Genomic DNA, 15,562 nt, shown 5'->3' with positions numbered 1-15,562 from the left:
TTGAGTGATAAGGCCTGGCTCAGAGTCGGCGTTTCAGTCCACTCCCTAGTTGTTGGATTGAGTTCAAGACAAGACAAGTGTTTTGAGGGGAAACAAAAACAAGCTGTTGACAAAGAGCCTGAAGCATAATACTGTCTAAAATATTAGATTAGATTTTACTGTGCAAGACGGGTAAAAATGTTCCCTGAGGTGAAGGGACAGGTTCCAGACAATATATACATACATGTATTTCTAGATTTAGACTTACTCTCACCAGTGTTGCTCACAACTGAGCTATTCTATTATTTATACCCCTTCTCCTGTGGAGATTTGCGTGGGGGCTAATACAGGGCGAGAGCTGTCTCGCAGCGAAACATTGATAAATCCACTACTAGAAATTACTTCTTAAATTATCAAGTCTTCTTGTGTACCAAAGTAATCTGTCAATAGTTGTTTGTACCCCCATGGGTAAACAAATGCAGGAGACTTGATTACAACATCAGTGCAGTTGTCTCGGCTTTGTCAGATGTGGCCCACAGTGCCAAACCAGGCTTAGACCAAACAGCAGTAAACAGTTAAAAACTACAGAAAAATGTGCATTAGTACACAGTGATTGACTTGTTGGATCATTAATCATCATTACTTTGCATATGTGTGTGTGTGTGTGTGTAGGTACAGTGAGGAGAAGGGTTGGGAGTTGCTGTGGCTCTGCACTGGTTTGTTTCCTCCCAGTAACATCCTGCTGCCTCATGTCCAGAAGTTCCTCCAGGCAAGGAAACACTATTCACTGGCTCCAGACTGCATGCAGCGGCTGCAGAAAGCCTTGCGGTAACACACACACATATACTTTATGTGTTTTATTTTCTTCAGTTCAGTTAATATCAATTTCACCTCTCCTCTTTTGTTTGTGGTAGAAATGGATCGAGAAAGTACCCTCCTCATTTGGTGGAGGTGGAGGCTATCCAGCACAAAACCACTCAGATCTTCCATAAAGTTTACTTTCCAGATGACTCGGACGAGGTAAATAAAAATAAATAAAAAAACATACACTTGCAGACAAGATTGAATAGGTTAAGTTAGTAATTTTAATAACCTGCATCATCGTACTGATAAGTTTTTGAGATACACACACACAGCAAGCTGGTTGAATGATACAGTAGGTAATGCTGAACATAACCTGGAGCACAAGATTGTTTGTTTTGGGTTTGTTTTGTGTGGCCTGGTATCTGTAATGAATGAAGTGTATATGAGCAGTATTTAATATTTAAGCTGCTGGTATTCACAGGTGTTTGAAGTGGAGTCGAGCACCAAAGCCAAGGACTTCTGCCACAACATCTCTGGACGTCTTATGCTCAAATCATCTGAGGGCTTTAGTCTTTTTGTCAAGATCACTGACAAGGTGAAGAGAAACTGTGGGCTGTTTATCCTGTGCAAACATTTTAGGTTACCCTTTAAGCTAACCAGGTAGCTGTAATGTTTGAATCCAGAACCCTCTGTCTGGGAGGCGATAGTGCTAACCACTGCACTGTGCCACCCTGCTTCACTGTTGAGTTACTGCAGGAGTTTGGTGGTTTTCTTCAGTAGAAAGCACAGCACAAACAAGGTCAATTTAGTAGCTGTTCCAGAGCTTTTCTTTTTCATCACACTGTCTTTAGCCATCATCATGGAATTGCAGTAGTTCAAATTTCCATTCTTCAGATAATTTCAGACTTCTCTTATATAGTTTTTGTTACTGCAGGTCTGCAGAGCCTGAGGCTACACATTGATACCACTGAGCACATTTTGGACATGAATTCTTTCACATCACAACCATCAAATGCTCATAGAGATTATTGGTCTGTCATTGGTTTTCCAGGTTATCAGTGTCCCTGATGGTGACTTCTTCTTTGACTTTGTGCGGCACCTGACCGACTGGATCAAAAAGGCCAGACATGTAAAAGACGGTAAAAAGATTAGCTTGTCTTTAGATTTCATGTATTTTCTCATCGGTTCAAGCTACTAATAGTTTTATCTTGTCATCTCTGTTTTTGATTTGCAGGTGGAGTGCCATCACTGACCTATCAGGTGTTTTTCATGAAGAAGCTCTGGACTAATACTGTGCCAGGAAAAGATTCCATGGCTGACTCCATCTTCCACTACTACCAGGTGTGTGGCTACACTGAGTCTTAACATTTTATCTTACTTAAAGAAAAAAAATTGCACTTGACACAATACAGTTTATATCATGTTTTTGCTTACCTCTCTTACAGCAGCGCGTATTCAGTTATTTGTTAAACATATTCTGTCCATGGACACCTTTAAAACCTCTTTCTGAATTGAATGTCCAAAGTTACACAAGGTGTACGAAATGTATTTGGACACACAACTCAGAGGGTCTGTGTAGGTTTAGGGACACAGTGAGTACAGGAGGGACCACCTGAGAATGTTTTCTTAAAGCAATTAAAATGGCTGAATCTACTGAACATTTCACACATACAGACATGCAGCATCTGAACAACTGTTTCTCTCTATAGGAGCTGCCTAAGTACCTACGAGGCTATCACAAGTGTTCGAGGGAGGAGGTGCACCAGTTGGCAGCGCTGATCTACAGGGTGAGGTTTGGGGAGGATAAATCCCACTTTCACAGCTTTTCCAAGATCCTGAAGGAGCTCATCCCTCAGGACCAGGACCGACACCTGGCCCCTGAAGACTGGAAGAGGGTGAGCTGAAACTGGGTGGAACCAGGTTTAGATGTGGGGGCAGTAACACTCACACAAAGAGGAAATTAAGAGACAGTTGAGTTTATTATTCCATGACAGAGTTTGTACAGACAACCTGGTGACTCTGAAATGTGTTTTTGCCTGAGCTCATGGCCTCAGATGTAGAATAAAAAAATCATCATTGGATTTAACTCCTTAGATAGTACTCAAAATTTGGTCACGTTTTTTGTAACTTGCATATTACAGGTACAGGCCGCCTAATACAGATACAGGTAGATGCTCTCATACAAAAAATGAGAACTGGCATTTTGACTTCTGATGTTCACTTTTTTAAAATTCTCAGTAAAATCATTATTTCTAAATGCCAGGGAGAAGTGTGTAAACAAAGTAAATGTTCAGAGGTGTTTTACAACTTCCCTTTTTTGTGTGTTTCCTATCAGTGCATCATGTCATCATTCGACAAGCACTCAGGGAAAACTCAGGAAGAAGCTAAACTCTCCTTTCTCAAAATCATTTACAAGTGGGCCACATTCGGTTCTGCCTTCTTTGAAGTAAAGGTAAAGAATCTTTGATTTAAAAGCTGGTAATAAATATAACTGACATTTTTTTCAGACAACCACTTTCTTCTTTGTCACCTGCAGTAATTACTTGTATTGTCTAATCTCACTTAAAACAAGAACATGTAAGTGCTGTTACACTGTGTAAAGTTTAATTTGTTTTGTTTTGTTCTTTCTGCAGCAAACAACTGATCCAAACTTTCCAGAAACCCTCCTGATTGCAGTCAACAAACATGGAGTCAGCTTGATTGATCCCAAGTCCAAGGTGGGTCCATTAGGTTGTTCCTAAGAATTATCATTTGGGGGAAAAAGGTGTTTCCTGAAATACATTTTTTAAAAATCCTATGATCCAAATGCTTTAGAGCTGCAACAGGAAACTTTGCTAACTGGCACCCCAGACATGGGTCTCCTTGTACGTACACGTGTGTGTTCTGTATCTGCTACTGACAGTGACTCTGTGTTCATCTAACCTGTATTTCCTGTAGGACATCCTCACCACTCACCCCTTCACTAAAATCTCCAACTGGAGCAGCGGAAACACATACTTCCACATCACCATTGGAAACCTGGTCCGAGGCAGCAAACTCCTGTGTGAGACTTTGCTGGTGAGCCACTGACTTTACAGTGTTTACACTGGTCAGGGTAACCAGGAAGTGTCTGCCTGTAGCTTTCAAACTAAAAGTGTGACAATTCAGATGAGTTAAAACATTTAGATTCTACATTATATATTGTGTATGCTGTATATAATCAGCTATCCATCTCAAGAAATATCAATTCAGTGCAGTATTTCTTACCTTTGACCCCTCAGGGCTACAAAATGGATGACCTCCTGACCTCTTACATCAGCCAGATGCTGACGACAATGACCAAACAGCGAACCTCCTGGTGCAGCAGCAAGTGAGCAGACAGCTGGAAATTTGTCGATCACAGTCAAACACACACACAGAGCTGTTAACATACACAGTATGATATGGTCCCACTAACCAATAGCAGAAACCAGTAAAAGTTCTAAATATGGGCCTATACAGTAGGTGGATAGCTCAGTGGTTAAGACCACTGACTTCGGTACGGTAGGATCAGTGCCCTCTCAGCATGAATTCCAGCTGTGGGTCCTTAGGCAAGGCCCTTAATGCTAACTGCATAGTGAGGTACAACACTAATGCTATGGCAAGGGGGAGCCAGGACATCAAGGGGGAGATATCATCCTCCCCCCACAATCAGAGATTGAAGATCACAAAATTTTCCGACAGTTTATTCTAGGCTGTAAACAGCTGATAGGGACAGGCCACGGCTTAGTGGGGTGCCTCCTGAAACAAACATGGAGACACACCGGAGAAAGACATAGATGAAGACAGCTGTAAGGTGAGGTGAAAGTTCACTCAGGTTAGGTTAATCAGGGTAAGTCATATTATGTGCAATATGTCTATATATTATGTGTCTCCAGCTTGCTGGTTTCAGGATTCACACCAGTAAAAAAGCCAGTCAGAGTAATTAATCAAAACATCATGACTCTGTGGCTAAGTGAACCCTGAAATACAGAGCCTCCTGAAACCAGCACGGTGGCAACGCTGAGAAAGGTGACGAAGAAAGCTGAGTTCTCTAAAATAGAGTTCTCTAAATAATATGTGTTCATCTTAGGCGGTGCCCCCCTAATATTGCTGCAGATAAGATCCAAAACACTGACAGTGTTATTCATATATCTTTCTCCCAGAGCCTCCAGTCCTACTGGGAGTGCTGGTGTTAGGGCCCTTCATGTACACCAGAGGCCCTCAGCTGCAGCACTGGATGGACATGATCAACACCCCACAGGAGCCAGTGAAGCTGTGGCACGGATTGAGCAGAGACATTTAAGCAACCAAACATGAACAGATCCACAGACACACATGTGCATGTACATACACACAGATTCTGAAATAATAGAATAAAGGCACTAATAAATGTGTTCATCGTTTGTAAAACGCCTTGAGGCGACTTCCATCTGCTAATAAAAGCGATTCTATATGAAAGGTGTGTTTGTAATTGCAAGAGATTTATACTTTGCTAGTGTGCACGGCAGATATTTCAACGCTGGAGCCTGAGAAAGTTCGGCCGCTGTCCCCACTGCCGCCTAGTGCGCATGTGCAGTGGACACCAGAATGCGGAAGCAATACCGGAAAAAAACACACATTTTTGCCGTGTGCGCCAGGGGAGCAACATTCAGTGGGGAAAATAAATGGGATAAATGAATTCATTAAAGTTATGACAAAAACGTTCTCATAATATCTTGAAACCATACAACCATGTAGTGTAATGGAACAGGGATATGTATGGCGAATCAAATCCCAAACAATCCATGAACCAATAAACGACACGTCTGGAATGCAATTCATTGTTTTGACCACCAGATGTCCTACTCGACCACCGTCTTTGAAGCCTCGAGTAATTAGCTATTTTTTGGAATATAGTGTCGAAGCTTTGTAAAGATTTGTATGTAAAAATGCTTTTGAAAGTGTGAATAAAATCTGTAAACAAATGTTACACAAAGACACTGAAAACAAGCCTGTTTGTGAACATCCGTGTACAGACAGAAAGTAGCAAATTGAACATGCAACTCTATTTAGGAGTACTGAGGTTTAGTGTGAATCACACCTCAATCTGATTGGACAAAGATCAGGGGATATAGGATACGGAACCCATATTACGTTTTTAGAGAGCACAGGGTTAAACAAGATAATATAATGTGAACTGAGTGAGGTTATTATGTTATAGTAGTAGGTAGGGCCTGTTCTGATCCACACTCCAGTCTAAAAGGTGGCGGTAATGCACCTAAAGCTGTTTGCCAACCGCCATTTATCAGCAGAAGAAGACAAAGAAGAAGACTCTGATTGGACAGTGGCAGTCCAATCACAGAGCAGAGTGAAATTGTGCAATCAGTGGGCTCTATATGTTAGTTTCCGGTGGTGCGGGAGTTGTTTTGCTAATCAGGTGGGTTTGCGTTGTAGAAAGTCACCGTAAGCATTTCGTGTGTTGCGTTTTGTATGTAGGCAGCGCGCGGGCGTAGGTGCTTCGCTGTTAACACAATTGTCTAAATTTATGTTTTCTATTCCAGGTAGGAAGACAGATTCAAATGAACATCACTAAATAGGGATATCCTATCTCTGAACACACTTGGTCCAAAGTGATTCACATGACAAACCGAACCAATCAACTGATTTACCTGACGTCCGACGAACCCAACTGCTTCGGACGTCACTCAAGTGCTTCAAACGTCAACACGCCTCGGCACAGTGGTTCGAAACAATTGTTTCATGAGCTACCGCGCATGTGTCGGAGCCTCGGGTGTCAAACGGCCATCACTAAATAATGGTGCAAAGGCATTAGCAGGGAAATATATCTAAATTACCAAAAATAAAAGTAGTCACTGTTAGTTTGTACAGGTTTCTGTGATCAGAGTAATTGTTATAACTAGGGCAGACATTATAGGAGTAACTCACCCCATGTATCTTTCAATAGGCCACAGAACGCACGGACAAGAATATGGGATTCGCACGGCTTAAATAGTTTCAGGCGTGTCATGCGAGGAGGACCGAACAGTGTTCTGGGCCCCTACTCCACAACTGTAGAATGTTTCTCACCTCAGCTTGCATTTGATGTCCACATGTAGGAGTGACAGCTGTCACATTCTACAGTTGTGGTTTAAGTGAGAGTACTATACTAGCACTGATAGCTTCAGGTCAGACTAATTTCAAAAGTGTTTCAGCAACTTTGATATAAATTGTAATTATCAATTTTTATAGCTAAAATGCAACCCAATGTAATTGCATACATTTCATTCTTGGTTCTAATCTGATCCATGTTTTCCCCACTGACAAACTTCCTAATTTGATATGGTGTTTTAAGACAGCTGTAAGCTGTGCATATTAGTGTCTTTATAAGTGCTTTCACTCTGCATTTGTATCCGCCATGTTTGTACACAGGGTCAGAATGAGCTGTAGTGTAACAGTTTCATTTAACAAAGCTTTGTTGTTGTGCCTTAAACCATAAGATCAGAGCCTGTATTGCTTTAGTAAAAACTTGTTATATCTGTCATGACAATGTTTGCCATAAATTAGTAAAAACTTGTTATATCTGTCATGTTTATGGCAAACATTGTCATAAGTGATTGACCATTGCTCAACTCTTTGTCACAGGTTCTGATCCTCCAAATGGCCAGAAACAAGGCAGCCATAGCGCCGGAGTTCTTGTCAGGTTTCTTTGCAGTGTCTTTACATCCAGGTACTCTGTGCAGTCATGTTTTGAGAACTTTTGTGAACTCACCTATATCATTTAATTTTATAGCAGTAGGTTAAACAATTCTCCAAAGTAGGCTTTATAACTAACTTTGATCTTCAGTCATTTAAAGCCGGTGACTAAAGTCAAACATGTAAACTGTTTATAAATGTTGCACATATGTGCACCTTCCCCAGAGCCTGCCTTTAATCCAAGATTATCTGGACACAACTGGGAAGACTTATTCCTGTCAACCCTCATGACATTGAGATAAATGTAAAAGCAATTTGTGCTTAATTTCACAGTCAATGTTTATTTTTCATTTCAGAGGGACCATTTTCCTGATGTGGACAGTGAAGCAGCAGCAATCTTTCAACAAATAAAAAATTTATTATCTAGTGAAGAACTAAGACATGAACCAGTGCATCCTATTGTTATAATAAAACCAGGACAAGAAAGCTTTAAAGTTGTAATTGCTTTATTGAAGAGAACACATCAAAACAAGGCTGAAAAAAAGTCACTGAGTACCCTTTATAAATGCTGCAGAGCCAACATGTGACTGGACCACAATTATGGAGCATCTTCATAACTGTGGTCCAGGCACATGCAGTGCAACAGCATGGAGAGAAATGTGAGGTACTCTGCCTTGATGACCCCACCAGTAGAGATTTCCCATCTTGCCAAAACCTCAGCAGCTGGTTGGGCAGAAGTGGATGGCTGCAAAAAATTTGGTAAACATTTAGTTTCAATAATAAATAAATAATGTGTGGAGGCCCCTCTCTGAATTAGTGGTGGCAAGTCCCAAACAAAAAGGCCAAACTGCTGATATCATCCCTCTGCTGGGTTCATCGCCATCAAGGCTATAAGGAACATTTACTTTAATTCCCCTTTTTTACCCTCAATTTATTAAAACGGGACATGCAAATTTGATCTTTAACAGTAATCTGCAGTTATAAAGCACCACTCTTGTAAAAAGGTATCACATTTAAGCAATACTAAACTGAAGGAATGTTAAATTTCACTTTGAGAAGCTATCCACTGCAATAAGAGTTTAACGTAATAAAATTCACAATGTTCTGAACAATATACTCACCACCAGAATTGTCTGGAGGTCTGTAGGGTCAACCCAAAATGTTGTGGGTTATCTTCACTGGGCCGTGCGCCTCCCAAGTTCTGGAGCTGATGTATTCAGCAGGTCTGTCACCTTGAATGCAGAACAGGAGTAGAATAAGATAAACGTCACAAATATAGCTGTGATCAATTTAAGGATAATGAAATTTGACAAGCACATCGGTGTCTACCATTTCATACACAATATCTAAACAGTTATAGGCACTGAGCAGTGAATTAACTTCACGTGTGGTTTCCCTGGGTTGTTAACAGGACACCATTCTTTACGTGGTTACCGATAGTTTTTGATGTCATTAAATCCTGGCATTGCTTCCACTGTCAAAACCTTCCAATATTAATATAATTTAAACATAACAGGCTTTTCGGGCCGTTCATTAATGACTAGCTGATGGGTTGTCTGGGCTTTAAAGGGAGCCAACAGGGGGACTAGTTACCGCCAAGTCATGGCAAATTTTCCTAGAAACAAGTTTAACTTGTAACCTCGTTGTTTAAACGAACACGCTAAAGCAAACAATAGTATACCGGAAGGCTAAGCGCACATGGAGCCAATTACAGGACACACGCCTAGCTCGCGTTCAGCTCGAGAAGCTTCTTGCTAGCAGAGTTTTGCTAACATTACACGCCAACATTAAACTCTGGATAAAATGGCCTATATGAACTCGAGATTATACATTTATTCAACTGCTTTACCCCAGAGTAACCGCTAAGCATATAGACAGAACGATACACATTAAAACTAAAATGCAACAGATCAACCTCATCATCAGAGCCGTGTGCGTCCATGACCCGGTCACCACTTCACCGTCTGTCCTTCCTTAGACTCTGTTGTCTTGCTGCCTTATATACCCCACCCATTGACAGGTGGCTGTAACGAGCTCATCAGTGTGATTCACCTCACCTGTCAGCAGTGATGGGCCTCTGACACCTGAGGCAGCATCAAATCACTGTGCCGAGGCATGGCTTGGTCACGTGACTGGTGACGTTTGACGCACGTTACCTCTTCATTCGGTATTGAAACCCCATCACTGGTTTGCTTGTCTTGGCTCTTTGGGAGAGTTGAGCTGAGCTTTTGAAGCAAATAGATACTGAGTCGATAAAGATTTGGTTTGACAGTGTCGCCTAAAGTACTAAAGATTCTATAACATTACTAAACCATGATACTCGGAGCAAATGAAATCAGTTGATGTAGGCGCTGTAACATGCGCATTGGTGAGAGTTGATAAAGGATCATGGAGTGTAGTAGCTGAAGTTACTCAAATAGGTGAAACGACCACGAAGTAATGTGACAGGAGTTTGTGGTGTATCATGAAAACCACAGTCTTGTAATAATCTAGTGTGGGTTCGATTCCCGACAGAGCTGAGTGTTGAGTGCACATTCATCATCTTGGATAAGCAGCGATAGGCAGATTCCAGTATAGAAGAGGAGCAGTGCATGGTGGGAGATTTCAACATGTTCCCAACGGACCCAACAGACCTCTCCTCGGCTGAGCTGGAGATCATGATAGCAGGTGATGCCCAGTGTGCTTATCTTAAAATGATTCAAAATCAAAGGTACATAGTACTATTTTAAATAGTATTTTTTGTGTGTTTGTCAGGAAAAGTAAACTGCTCCTAACATTCAGTACTATCCTGTGTTGACTAAAAATAAGGGGACGGATACATCGCTCGGTCCTGATTCCCTAGATATAAACTACGTTTGACAATGTGTGATAAGCTGCGTTGCTAGATTTGCCAAAGCAGCTGAAAACTGTAAATGTGGTAATCTGATTTGAACTTGTGGTGCATCATGAAAACCACAGTCTTACAACAATGTAGCCTGGGTTCGATTCCTGACAGAGCCAAGTGTTATTTAGCTCATCAATTAAACATTTGAAATGAGATCACATCTGCCATCCAGCCTACTGAACACCCACCATTAAACATCTTTTAAGCTATGGGCTATTTAGACTTGTTTTAGGATAGAATGTGATTCACAGCATAAAATGTCAGGCTAAGTATATAGCTATGTCCTACTACAATCAGATGTGCCAAACAGGCAATACTAAACTGAAGGAATGTTAAATTTCACTTTGAGAAGCTATCCACTGCAATAAGAGTTTAACGTAATAAAATTCACAATGTTCTGAACAATATACTCACCACCAGAATTGTCTGGAGGTCTGTAGGGTCAACCCAAAATGTTGTGGGTTATCTTCACTGGGCCGTGCGCCTCCCAAGTTCTGGAGCTGATGTATTCAGCAGGTCTGTCACCTTGAATGCAGAACAGGAGTAGAATAAGATAAACGTCACAAATATAGCTGTGATCAATTTAAGGATAATGAAATTTGACAAGCACATCGGTGTCTACCATTTCATACACAATATCTAAACAGTTATAGGCACTGAGCAGTGAATTAACTTCACGTGTGGTTTCCCTGGGTTGTTAACAGGACACCATTCTTTACGTGGTTACCGATAGTTTTTGATGTCATTAAATCCTGGCATTGCTTCCACTGTCAAAACCTTCCAATATTAATATAATTTAAACATAACAGGCTTTTCGGGCCGTTCATTAATGACTGGCAGCTGATGGTTTGTCTGGACTTCAATCTAAATGAGGCTCCATCTTACGCAGACGTGGCAGAAAAACTACACATATACTTTACTAAAACGTTTCCCCACTACACGACAGACATCTGTGTCAGAGACCTGTGTCCCCTAAATATTAGTGAACTTGTTGGGGGTTTAAAACAAGAGGTTGCTAATGTTAATCTAGTCATATATTCAATATGTAACACCGTTCTCAAATCGCTGGCAGTCAAACTACAGAGCCAACAAGGGATAGGTGACTAGTTACCGTCATGGCAAAACGTCCTGGAAGCGAGTTTTAACAATTAACCTCGTTGTTAAAAGCAACATGCTAAAGCAAAACAGTAGCGTACCGGAAGGCTAACCACACATGGAGCTAATTAGAGGACACACACCTGGTTTGTCTGAAAGGCAAACGTTACACGCCCACATGAACTCGAAATTATACATTTACTCAACTGCTCTAACTCAGTAACCGCTAAGCATCTGTATAAACACACATCGCAGCACACTAAAATTTGTTTTATTCTATGCCACGCACCTCCGAACAAAAGATATGAACTCTATAAATATAGAGTTTCTGTTTTGAATTGTTCTAGACGTATTGTGTTCCAGAGCACAATGTTTGTTTTATTCTATGCCACGCACCTCCGAACAAAAGATATATCATCATCATCACCACCACCACCACCACCGTTTGTCAAAGTCACTCAGCTTCTTACACTTTACATTTTTCCTGCTTCCAACACACCAGCATCAAGAACGGAACGGTCACTTGCTGTCTTATATACCCCCCACACTGACAGGCGCCACTCTTACGAGATAATCAACATTATTCACTTCACCTGGCAATGGTTATTATTGTTTCTTCTTCTTCTTCTTCGGCTGCTTTTTATGACGGTTGGCAACCAGCTTTAGGTGCATTACCGCCACCTTCCAGACTGGAGTGTGGATCAGAACAACCCCTACCTATTACCACACCAAAATAACCCCACTCAGTTCACCTTATACTATCTTGTGTAACCCTATGCTCTCTAAAATCCTCATAAGTGCTCTGTGTCCTATATCCCCTAACCTTTGTCCCAACACCTCCAGTAAACTAAAGGCCATTCTACCTCTTAAAACAGTATTTTTAAATAATTCCCTCTCCCACCTGAACCTGGGACAGCTCATTAAAGCATGTTCTGTCATCATAATATAAAATGTCAACAGTAGTACTGCTTTATTCGGTACTGAAACTCTGTCACTGGTTTGGTTGTCTCAGCGCTTTGAGAGACATAAGCTGAGTCTTCAAAGCAAATAGAAACTGAGTCGACAGAGATTTGGTTTGACAGTGTTGCATTCAGTACTAAACATTCTATAACTACTAAACCGTGATACTTGGAGCAAATGAAAACAGTTGATGTAAGTGCTGTAACATGAAATTGGTGGGAGTTGGACCATGGAGGTAACTAATGTGACTCAAATAGGTGAAATGAGCAAGAGGTAATGTGATTTGAACTTGTGGTGCACCATGAAAACCAGTCTTACAACAATGTGGCATGGGTTTGATTCCCGACAGAGCTGATAATTAATTTTGTATACTACAACTATAAAAGATTAACTGTATCCAAACTGGAATTATCTACAAGATATCATGTAAAGTTTCACTGAGGTGAAATACTGTGTGACTGTTTCTCCACATCTGGCCTCATTTCAAACACACTGCTGTGTATGTTCTGTATTAATTTCCATGATTATGAGAAAAAATAGCGCTGTTACTCAGTGGACTACAGTTCCATCTTTCAATAAATACAACAATGACATACACAGAAGATGTACTGGTTTAAACAGTTGGATTCCATACCTGTCCATGATGATCAGCATCTGTAAAAGTTGTCCTGAACACACGACATGGATGGCAAGCATCTCTTTGCTGCAACCCAGATGGACGGCTCCAGGGGGAACTGAACCACAGACAGACAGGCATCAACGTGCAAAACATGTACAGAATTACTACAATGATCTGAATTCATTAACAGGGACCAAAGGACAAAATGGACCCAAAGAATTATTCTCTGGATCATTCAAACTCTAGTGTACAACTGCCTCCAGTAGAAAATACAGCTGTGCCACTAATATAATCAGTTGTTCCAGCACACAGTCGTAATTTTATCCACCACAGTACCTTTCTGCTGCCTGAAGGGCCAGAGGTTGTGGTCTGCATCTCACCGGACAGGGCAGAGTTATCAGTTCAGGAACACCTGTTTACTCCCATAATAGTAAAATATTAAAAATAATAATGTTTTGTTGTTTGTATATTAGTGACAAAAATCTGATCTTTAAATATATTAGTAACAACTTTAGATAGCATAGTTGTGTACATTTTTCTTTGCTTTTATCTACTGCACTCTATTTACATTGCACTTATTTATATGCACTCAGAGATAGGCACACCTGTTTCGCCAAGGCAACTCAGCTAGCTTAACGCTAGCTCAGTAGATGAAAATATCATTCTGCCATCTAATGAAATGTTATCCAGACCTTTCCACTTTGACACCAGAGAGGAAAGTCATGTTGTGTGATTAAATATCAGGGGCACCTTGACACAGACACACACACAGACCTGATGAGCTCTGCAGATATGGAGCTGTAGTGCAAGTTTCGTCTGACTGTGGTTACTCTGCAGCTCCTCTAGAGGGAGCCAATTTCCTGACATCTGCTGGAGTTCAGGATCAATTTCCTGTACTCAGATCTGTTGGTAGCCACAGCACCTGGTGACACAGCATCCACACACACAGAAGCACCGCTGAGACTGTCACATTACTTAAGATAACTGCATTCTTTAAGTCATTTACTATCTTTGCCAAACAATGCAGTTAAGTTCAAAGATTTTATAACTGAGTCTGGTGTGACACTGCCTTCATACAAGAGAATTCACAAGGTAAACCTTTTCCCATTTATACCAGTACTCATAGGTTCTACTTTAATAAAAGATGCAGTAATGCAAACTGTACACGCTTTTACTAGCTACATATTATCTAAAAGTGGGACACAGTGATGTGCTGTATGCCGTTCAAACAGGAGCCAGTTACACATCACGCAGCATATGCAGTGCAAGATTGTCCACCTTTGTGTCACTTCTTTACTGATGTCAGATTTTCTTGTGCTTGTCCTCTTGCTTTCAGCCCTACATCACACACTGACTATTACTTTGTCATTATTTTCTTAACTTTGATGTCCGTTTGGTGTAGCATTATAAGCAGCTGGAATAAAGGAGCCTGTCCTGTAATAGTTGAACCAGAGTCTCTCTCTCTCTCACCTGTGAAGACTTGCTCTGGACGACCTCCAGTGTGCGCTGGATCCAGGCGTCTCTGTATGGGTGAGCTCTGGGTCGACGGTAGAGGTCAAAGAGCACCAGCTTGTCTGTCTGAGCTGCCAGCTGGAGGAAGGCCTGCATGCTGCAGGCAGACTGTTCCCTGCCTGCTGTTGGTCATCTGCTCCCAGAGAGCCAGCTGTACCAAACAGATTGTGCTGCAGGGACAAACATCAACACCTTATTAACACTATGCCATAACACACTGGTTACTATGTTTTTCATCTGTCAGCAGATCATGTTGTGAGGAAGAATTAGCTTTTCAATATCTGCCACATATGTGTAATTGCATGTGTTGATGAATGTGTCAGTTAACAACCAATATTTTATACTTTGATAAACAAACTATGATCTTTGCTTAATGAACATTTTAAAGATTTCCTAGCCTCTATTCCATTGCTACACTAAAAGAGACACCTTTGTGTACATGGTAAACTAACAGTAACAAGCTTTGATTTACAAACTTATCAAATTGTTATGGCTGCTTTGGGTCACACAAACCTGTGAAGTAATATCTAGTTCTCATTCTCTAGACATTCAGCCACTTGTTTGCAGTTGCATGAGGGACTTGTCAAAATGCTTGTAAATGTTAAACATGCTTCCAACAGGAAATAGCAATCAAAGCTTGTTTACTAGTCTGAAAGTTAAGCTTGGTATATTAATAGATGTAACAGCCTAAAAGGGACACTATATTGAAGGTTGTAGTGTAAATGTGTGCATTTGTGTTTATCTTCTCTTTTTCAGTCATCTTCAAACATGAGATAACACATGCTGAAAATCAGCACTTTGACCTCAAAGTTTCATTTCAAAGCTAATGTGCTCAAGTACAGAACAAAAGAAAAATATGTCACTGTTACAAGTATGTTCATACCACCACTACCCATTTCCTGGAAAGGTTGTCAAAATGCTGTCACTCCCAGGCTGTGTGTACTGTGTGTACTGCCCCAGATTAGCATAAATATCAGCACATCAAATAAACCCATCTGTTTCCTGTTACAGCTTTCAAAATAAATGTTGGTTACATG

At 40.9% G+C, this 15,562-nt stretch overlaps 3 protein-coding genes and 1 long non-coding RNA gene across 10 annotated transcripts in view; 2 read left to right on the top strand and 2 right to left on the bottom strand.

Moving 5' to 3' along the window:
- LOC109959353 (unconventional myosin-VIIa-like) overlaps positions 1-5,251 on the top strand; it is a 37,975-nt gene extending 32,724 nt beyond the window's left edge. Inside the window, exons 41-51 of the mRNA XM_020598631.1 lie at positions 652-807; positions 894-999; positions 1,265-1,378; positions 1,835-1,922; positions 2,018-2,124; positions 2,493-2,678; positions 3,119-3,235; positions 3,417-3,500; positions 3,721-3,840; positions 4,044-4,132; positions 4,947-5,251. Of these exons, the coding sequence (XP_020454287.1) occupies positions 652-807; positions 894-999; positions 1,265-1,378; positions 1,835-1,922; positions 2,018-2,124; positions 2,493-2,678; positions 3,119-3,235; positions 3,417-3,500; positions 3,721-3,840; positions 4,044-4,132; positions 4,947-5,100 (1,321 nt within the window). The 3' untranslated portion in view covers positions 5,101-5,251. The remainder of the gene's footprint in view (positions 1-651; positions 808-893; positions 1,000-1,264; positions 1,379-1,834; positions 1,923-2,017; positions 2,125-2,492; positions 2,679-3,118; positions 3,236-3,416; positions 3,501-3,720; positions 3,841-4,043; positions 4,133-4,946) is intronic.
- Positions 1-15,562, bottom strand: part of LOC109959351 (N-acetyltransferase 9-like) — a 561,041-nt gene that overhangs the window by 265,690 nt on the left and 279,789 nt on the right. The window lies entirely within an intron of this gene.
- On the top strand, positions 6,123-8,197 carry LOC109959356 (uncharacterized). 5 transcript variants are annotated; one of them, XR_002274831.1, is made up of 4 exons: positions 6,133-6,199; positions 6,728-6,947; positions 7,405-7,489; positions 7,812-8,197. It is a non-coding gene; the product is annotated as an uncharacterized LOC109959356 (long non-coding RNA). The 5 variants fall into 5 exon arrangements; XR_002274828.1 differs by lacking the exon at positions 6,728-6,947 and having other exon boundaries at positions 6,123-6,199; XR_002274832.1 differs by lacking the exons at positions 6,133-6,199; positions 6,728-6,947 and adding an exon at positions 6,211-6,323.
- rad51d (RAD51 paralog D) overlaps positions 9,987-15,562 on the bottom strand; it is a 477,561-nt gene continuing 471,985 nt past the window's right edge. For all 3 annotated transcript variants that reach the window (XM_020598612.1, XM_020598614.1, XM_020598616.1), the window contains one exon: positions 9,987-10,142. The gene's annotated coding sequence lies outside the window, so the exon portion shown is untranslated. The remainder of the gene's footprint in view (positions 10,143-15,562) is intronic.

Source organism: Monopterus albus, unplaced genomic scaffold (assembly GCF_001952655.1).
Source record: "Monopterus albus unplaced genomic scaffold, M_albus_1.0 scaffold38.1, whole genome shotgun sequence".
Lineage (NCBI taxonomy): Eukaryota > Metazoa > Chordata > Actinopteri > Synbranchiformes > Synbranchidae > Monopterus > Monopterus albus.
Note: the sequence above shows the minus strand (reverse complement) of the source record. Positions and strands in the feature narration are given on the sequence as shown.